Source organism: Babylonia areolata, chromosome 27 (genome assembly GCF_041734735.1).
Source record: "Babylonia areolata isolate BAREFJ2019XMU chromosome 27, ASM4173473v1, whole genome shotgun sequence".
NCBI classification, from domain to species: domain Eukaryota; kingdom Metazoa; phylum Mollusca; class Gastropoda; order Neogastropoda; family Buccinidae; genus Babylonia; species Babylonia areolata.
The window spans coordinates 35,717,774-35,726,006 of record NC_134902.1 but is presented as its reverse complement, the minus strand read 5'-3'; the positions used below and the strand labels follow the sequence as shown (position 1 = coordinate 35,726,006).

General features: G+C 45.2%; 1 protein-coding gene and 1 non-coding gene across 2 annotated transcripts in view; one reads left to right on the top strand and one right to left on the bottom strand.

Annotated features, from left to right (window-relative positions):
* The window catches only part of LOC143301227 (uncharacterized), a 37,482-nt gene extending 30,370 nt beyond the window's left edge, over positions 1-7,112 (bottom strand). Inside the window, exons 1-2 of the mRNA XM_076615358.1 lie at positions 6,874-7,112; positions 1,915-3,022 (exon numbers count right to left, since the gene is read on the bottom strand). Coding sequence (XP_076471473.1) covers positions 1,915-2,626 — 712 coding nt within the window. The 5' untranslated portion in view covers positions 2,627-3,022; positions 6,874-7,112. The remainder of the gene's footprint in view (positions 1-1,914; positions 3,023-6,873) is intronic.
* A 675-nt stretch (positions 7,113-7,787) lies between these two features.
* On the top strand, positions 7,788-7,859 carry Trnae-cuc (transfer RNA glutamic acid (anticodon CUC)). Its single transcript has one exon. It is a non-coding gene; the product is annotated as a tRNA-Glu (tRNA).
* The last annotated feature ends 374 nt before the right edge of the window (positions 7,860-8,233 follow it).

The window sequence follows — 8,233 nt, the reverse complement described above, 5'->3', positions numbered from 1 at the left end:
GGGAGAGAGACAAAGAGACAGAGAACACACACAGAGAGGGAGAGACAAAGAGACAGAGAACACACACAGAGAGGGAGAGACAAAGAGACAGAGAACACACACACACACAGAGGGAGAGACAAAGAGACAGAGAACACACACAGAGAGGGAGAAACAAAGAGACAGAGAACACACACAGAGAGGGAGAGAGACAAAGAGACAGAGAACACACACACAGAGGGAGAGACAAAGAGACAGAGAACACACACACAGAGGGAGAGACAAAGAGACAGAGAACACACACACAGAGAGGGGGAGAGACAAAGAGACAGAGAACACACACACAGAGAGGGGGAGAGAGACAAAGAGACAGAGAACACACACAGAGAGGGGAGAGACAAAGAGACAGAGAACACACACACACAGAGGGAGAGACAAAGAGACAGAGAACACACACACAGAGAGGGGGAGAGACAAAGAGACAGAGAACACACACACACAGAGAGGGAGAGACAAAGAGACAGAGAACACACAGAGAGGGAGAGACAAAGAGACAGAGAACACACACAGAGAGGGAGAGACAAAGAGACAGAGAACACACACAGAGGGGGAGAGACAAAGAGACAGAGAACACACAGAGAGGGAGAGACAAAGAGACAGAGAACACACACAGAGAGGGAGAGACAAAGAGACAGAGAACACACACAGAGAGGGAGAGACAAAGAGACAGAGAACACACACACACACAGAGGGAGAGAGACAAAGAGACAGAGAACACACACACAGAGGGAGAGACAAAGAGACAGAGAACACACACACACAGAGGGAGAGACAAAGAGACAGAGAACACACACAGAGAGGGAGAGACAAAGAGACAGAGAACACACACAGAGGGGGAGAGACAGAGAACACACAGAGAGGGAGAGAGACAAAGAGACAGAGAACACACACACAGAGGGAGAGACAAAGAGACAGAGAACACACACAGAGAGGGAGACAGACAAAGAGACAGAGAACACACACAGAGAGAGGGAGAGACAAAGAGACAGAGAACACACACACAGAGAGGGAGACAAAGAGACAGAGAACACACACACACAGAGAGGGAGACAAAGAGACAGAGAACACACACAGCGACTGAGATCCACCGCCGAAAGTTCACAAGATATAAACATAATATTTTGTCTCATACACAATAAACGAAAGAAGATTTTTTTTTTTTTTTTTAACGGAGCATTGGCGCGTTTTTTTTTGTTTTTGTTTTTGTTTTTGTTTCGATTGATTGATATGGATACTTATATTGCGCCTGTCCTCGCTCGGAGACCAAGCTCTAAGCGCTTTACAAACACGGGGTCATACACAACAGGCTGCCTACCTGGGTAGAGCCGACTGACGGCTGCAATTGGGCGCTCATCATTCGTTTCCTGTGTCATTCAATCAGATTTCAGACACGCACGCATGCGAGCACACTCAGACAAACATGTAACATTTAACATTTTACGTGTATGACCGTTTTGTTTATTTACCCCGCCATGTAGGCAGCCACACTCTGTTTTCGGGGGTGTGCATGCTGGGTATGTTCTTGTTTCCATAACCCACCGAACGCTGACATGGATTACAGGATCTTTAACGTGCGTATTTGATCTTCTGCGTGCGCATACACACGGAGGGGGTTCAGGCACTAGCAGGTCTGCAGATATGTTGACCTGCACATATGTTCACACAAAGGAGGTCACTGAACAGACTAATAAATCAACCAGCCAGCAATCGTTGAGTATTGTAATGGTCACCTCAACCTTTATCCAGAACACAGTTCAATGTCCATGAAATGACAGAAGGGTATCTCAGTCACTATCTACCACCGCCACCACCACCACCACTACCATCACGACAACAACAGCAGCTACAACAACAACAACAACAATCCAGCCTCACCTGTTGCTCCGAAATGCGCGCTCTTCCCGGTCGGCCGGCTGGCCCGCAGGTAGCAGATGACGGAGATGAAGCCGATGAGCACGATGCACACAACGCACAGGACGATGATGAGCGCCAGCGCCAGAACCTTCCACTGGTTCTCCTCCTCCCCGGCCGGCGTCTGCAGACTGGGCCTCTTCTGCCCACCTCTGTCGCCAGCTGCCCCTCCCTCGGCCTGGTCGGCCCCTCCCTTCCCGGCTCGTGAGGGCTCCGGCTCTTCAGCGTCCCTCACATCGGCGCCGTCTCCGCGGTCCTGTGCGGCTGACTGCTCGCGTGGTGGAGGCTTCCCCCTGGGCTGCCCAGCGCCGTCAGTGACACCCTCATGTACGTCGTGGTCAGGGTGTGCCACGCCGTACCTCCACCTGCCCCCCTCCTCATCCTCCTCCTCCTCCTCGAGGAAGTCGAGGTTCTCGATGTCGAGGGTTGGCCGTGGGGCCTGGTGGAACTTGTAGAACTCAAAGAAAGGCCCGCACACCGTGTCCGAGTGCTGGCTGCAGGGCACACGGATGATCTGGTTCTTGGGGCAGGAGCCACAGGCCAGGCAGGAGCCGGCATCCGGATTGAAGAACTGCCCGTCCGGGCACGACCGCGACAGCCCGGCCTCCGACAGCGTGCACAGAGCGGCGGCCGTCATCAGCAAGGTCCTCACCGAGGTGCTGCGTGAGGCTGTCATCCCGCCCGGCTGGGTTAATGAGGACGGCTCCTCACGTGGCTGGCAGGGCTGATGGCGACAGGAGTGCCTTAATCAACAACAGTGACGGCCCGAAGAACTTGGTTTATAAACTGTGCTGCTTGAAACGGACCAGGCAAAATGAATGATTCACGGCCACACACTCCAACCTGCTTGCTGTTTACACGCTTGAAGATATACTCTACCTCCTTGCAGACAGTAACGAGGGAGCCGTTGTTTACCAAATGCCACGTTCTGACCTTTTCAAGGGGGAAGAATGTTTCTGGGCGCCACTGCAGCCTCTCTGTTGTTTATATAATACACGTAAACAGGTGACGCTGTGTGGATTTCATGTTTTAACGACAGATTATCGCGTTGTAGGAAGATGAACATCGATATCTGAAAACAGAAAGAAAACACAGATGTTGGAGAGAGAGAAAGAGAGAGAGAGAGAGAGATGGGGTGTGGGTGTGGGTGTGGGTGTGAGGGGGCGGTAGGGAGGTAGCCAGAGAAAGAGGTATGGCATGGAACACAATACATATGACATAAAACCCGTTTCCAATCAGATTTAGCAAGGTAAAATATAATGAAGAAGAACCATAATCGTGCGTCGGCAAAAGTTGTAACCTGCCCTTTACACACAGCATCAGGGCAGTGAAGTACAAAAGCCATAATGCTTTGTATATTGTGTTTTGTATTGTATTTCTCTTTGTATTTCACTTCTTATCACAACAGATTTCTCTGTGTGAAACTCGGGCTGCCCTCCCCAGGGAGAGCGCGTCGCTACACTACAGCGCCACCCTTTTTTGTGTGTGTGTGTGTGTATTTTTTCCTGCGTGCAGTTTTATTTGTTTTTCCTTTTGAACTGACCACAAGTCATTTTGTATTTTCACTGGACATGAGTATAAGTTCACATTCGGCAAGTAAAATGGTGCTAATAAATTAATTGTGATGAAATCTTTCCAATGAATGATTCTCGACCATATTTGCAATCGCAGTAACCCTGTTATGAAAAGAGAACGTCATATCATTTCATCGAATTTATACACATACAGCACATTATTCCCATTCAACACTCAAAGTGACATTTTTCTGATGATTTTATAACGACGCCTCAACAATGAATGGCCACATGACCATGTTTGCACTGAACGCAGCTTTGCTGTGGAAATAGAGCATTTGTGAGTCGTTTCATCAAAATCTATACAGAAACAAACTATCATTTCAATCGATCGATCTCTATTTTGCACCTCGTGTGTGTGTGTGTGTGTGTGTGTGTGTGTGTGTGTGTGTGTGTGTGTGTGTGTGCGCGCGCGCTACTATTAAACATGGCCACTAACCCGAAAAATTACAAAACCAACCAGTTGCGGACTTGTTTTGTTCGTTCCACAACCCGGCTGAAGGGCAGAGACACTCTCACTCTTGATCGACCTGACTTCCTGCCTGATTGAATCAGCGCTGCAAATAGTTTTTCGTGGTGAAAAACCCCACGGCCTTTTCTTTTACGTTTCTTCTTCTTCTTCTTGTTATTTTATTTATTTATTTTTTTTTAACGTGACACACACCGACATCTCAACAGTAGTTACCTGTATCAAGGTGGCACGGTGAAAGGGAGGTGAAAGGTGGGGAGAGTGTGGGTGGTGCGTGCCGCTGTGCTAAATTTAGCGACAGACGTTATGACGCAACAGGCGCGAGGTCAGTATGCCGTGGATTAAAAAAAAAAATCAATAAAAAAAAAAGAAAAAAAAGAAGAAGAAAAGATTGTGGGATGGGTGAAACAGAAAGAACAGTGACTAAGAAAGAAACTTAATAACTGCGTTTCTCGGCACATTCAGCTCACAGTATTTTTTTGTTTGTTTTTCTTCCTTGCTTTGTTTGTGCTAATTATTAGTCACCATAGCCTACCAATGTGGGATGAGCGCGCGCGAGTCTTTGTGTGTGTGTGTGTGTGTGTGTGAGAGAGAGAGAGAGAGAGAGAGAGAGCATGCATGCCTTATAACGCATCACACACACACACGCACTTTTACGCGCGCTTCTGGACACTGAATGGTTAGCATTATATTTACCTAAACACTGAGGTAACAGGGCGTGAAAAGTAGCCTACTGCGGCAATTCTGAGTGCATCTGAACATGAATAGTTATCATTGTTAATCAGTGTATGCATGAACATGTGCACGTGTAACATGTAGGTGCATGCGAAAATATGCATTATGTATGCGTGGATGCACATGTGTATATATATAAATAGCCTATACATACAACGCATGATTAAATCAGCGGCGCTCTCGTATTGTATATTTCATTTATTCTTTACTTCTTCTTCTTCTTCTTCGTGGGCTGCAACTCCCACGTTCACTCGCATGTACACGAGTGGGCTTTTACGTGCATGACCGTTTTTACCCCGCCATGTAGGCAGTCATACTCCGCTTTCGGGGGTGTGCATGCTGGGTTGTTCTTGCTTCCATAACCCACCGAACGCTGACATGGATTACAGGATCTTTAACGTGCGTATTTGATCTTCTGCACGCGTTTACACACGAAGGGGGTTCAGGCACTAGCAGGTCTGCACATATGTTGACCTGGGAGATCGTAAAAATCTCCACCCTTTACCCACCAGGCGCCGTCACTGTGATTCGAACCCAGCTCCCACAGACCCTCAGATTGAAAGTCCAACGCTTTAACCACTCGGCTACTGCGCCCGTCGTTTATTCTTTACAATTGTGATTATTTGAACACTGTTTATACATTTCTCAGTGGGGTACGGATGATTTTTTTCCCCCATAACTGACTGTCAGAATGGTCCACTGAGTGGCATGGAGTCCACTGACATTCATATATATGCGTTGTCCAATGACAGGGTGGTCCGATAAGGTGGTCCAATGACAAGGCGATCCAATGACACGATGGTCCACTGATACGGTGGTCCAAGGACACGGTGGTCCAATGACACGGTGGTCCAATGATGACACGGTACGTATTTCAGTCTTCTTGTACACCTACGTAGTATGGTAACATCGATACAGCCTTACTAAGTAATATACTGATTATAATGAAGGAATGCAAGTTGAGTTTTTAAGTCTGGTCGAATGCACTGAAACTCAATACTCCGACACCAGCGTTGAATATTGGTCAGCTATCTCAGTCAACAACCGTTTCAGTGTTGCTGATTAATACAAGTGCATACTGTACTGCTTTCTTCCCCTTTCTTTCCTTTTCTGGGGTGAAGGGAGGTGAGGGTGGTGGTGGAGGGGGCCGGGGGCGGGGGGGTGGGGGGGGCAGTTAATGTCAGATTTAAAGTAAGCTGCTTGCTTGAATTTTGAATTAGAATTTATTGTGTATTTTGGAATTCGGACATTGCCGGTGGTCTACTCTGACTTTTTAAAATCATGGTTATAAATTGAGGACTCATAAAGAACAGTATCAGTATCAGTAGCTCAACGGAGGCGCCACTGCGTTCGGTCAAATCCATATACGCTACACCACATCTGCCAAGCAGATGCCTGACCAGCAGCGTAACCCAACGCGCTTAGCCAGGCCTTGAGAAAAAAAACAACAACAAAAACATAAAAAATAAATAAATAAAGATTTAAAAAAAAAATTTAAAATAAAAAAAATAAATAAATAATAATGAAAATAAAATAAAATAAAGTTAAAAAGCAAACAAACAGAAAACAGCTGCCCCTCCCGGGAAAAACGTGAAACTGTCCCCCACTAAATTGTTAGCATCATTTAAAGTATGTGTCATGAGTTGACCTTCGACTAAGACGACGGTGTGGATTATAGTTAAAATTACACTTAATCGCCCTTTTACGCCCGTGGACTTCAGGTGACAATGATAGTATTATGCTTGCCCTGGTCTGACTTTGCCGACAGATGTGCTGCTGATCAGTTAATAGACTTCGTGTCACTGAGGCCGGGGGCCAATGTAAAACACGTTACACATGATGCAATTTGACATTGTCAGCTGGACTTCAGTGCTTCCTCAATTTTGGTTCTACACCTGATTTCATCTGATGTTTTATAGCCCACAACACAATACCAACTGTTAGCAACCTTTGTTTGTCACGTCATTAAGACTAACCTTTCTTATTCAAACACACTGCTCTTTTAAAATCATTCATTTAAATCTATGCCTCGGTACATGCATGATGTAGGGAAACTCGAGATTGTTCGCTGCTCTACGAAAACGACAAACAAACAAACAAAAAAACATCACACCTGTCTTGACGAAACTGACATTATAAACTTACCAGTCAATAACTGCTTTCAAGAGACCATCCACCAAAAGTAGGTACACCAGTTAAAGACAGCAGATCGTAGTAGAAGGCTCTGTGCTTCAGTTACGTGACTTTCATGAACAGGTTTCATGCCAATAATCCTGTCACCGCCTTTAATTGCTGCCAGTTCTGGGTTCAAATCGAGACAGAAGCGCGTGCCACTGCTCAGCCAACTTGTTCAGACTTGTCCCACACCGCACACCTCAGCTATTGAAGTCGCGTGCAAAGGAGAGAAACTGCAACCGCGCACACAGCAGCCTGTTGCTTCCCCTTGGCCAATCAGCTGTGAGAGTGGATCACAGAGCTCATGAATATGAATGATGAGGCGTAACTCGCCTGAAAGAAAAACAAAACAAAAACAAGACAACTGAGGGCAACTGACGTAAAGCGGTTCGAAGAGAAGTGATTAGGAACCGGAACATGGAAGATCAGACGTAAATCCCCTTTTATGAAACCACAGACACTAGAATTCCCCTTTGAGATATCAAATGGAGTGCCGACTTTTGAGTTCCATTTTCACTGAAGAGGTGTCACTGAAATCGTGCAGACTGTTCCATGTTCGCTATATCAAATCTGCTGGGGAAAAAAACAACAACGAATAAAACAACAACAACAACAGATGTCTGATCTTCGCATAAACCGAACTCGCTGATCAGGTCTGGAGAGCGTTCTCCAGTAGTTGTTTAAAGCATTAACATGAAGAAATGCCAAGAGAACCTGGTGTTCAGTACTAACCGGTCACGAAGTTGCTTAACTTTAGTAATCGGATAAAAACCGGTGTTTTTGTTTAATATGGTTTCACTTTTGGACAAAAACAAAACAGGAAACGGACGGAATATCGACAGGAATAAATGTTAATATTATTAATGTTTCCTTTCCTTCGTAAGTCCCAAGTGGTCTAGTGGTTAGGATTTCGCGCTCTCACCGCGACGGCCGGGGTTCGATTCCCCGCTTGGGAAGATTTTTTTTTTCTGTTAACATTTAGAAATGTTCATCACACTGTGAACGGATATCTGAATTCCATATTCTATTTTCTGTATCGTCCTGTAAAGAAAGAACATACCAGCATAATATTTTTTATATGAAAGAAATAAGTGAAGAACGAAAGAAAGAAAGCAGTGAGACTGCATATTTTGTGCATCTGTGTGTGTGTGTGTGTGTGTGATTGTTTACATTTATTTTCTTATTTGTTTATTGATTTTTTTTTAATCATTGTAATTGTTATTATGTTGTTTTTTCTTCCTGATTTCATTTTATTTCTTTATCTATTTGTTTACTTTTTATTTTAAATTAAATTTTAGTTTCATATATTTCTTTCCTTTTAAATTTTTTT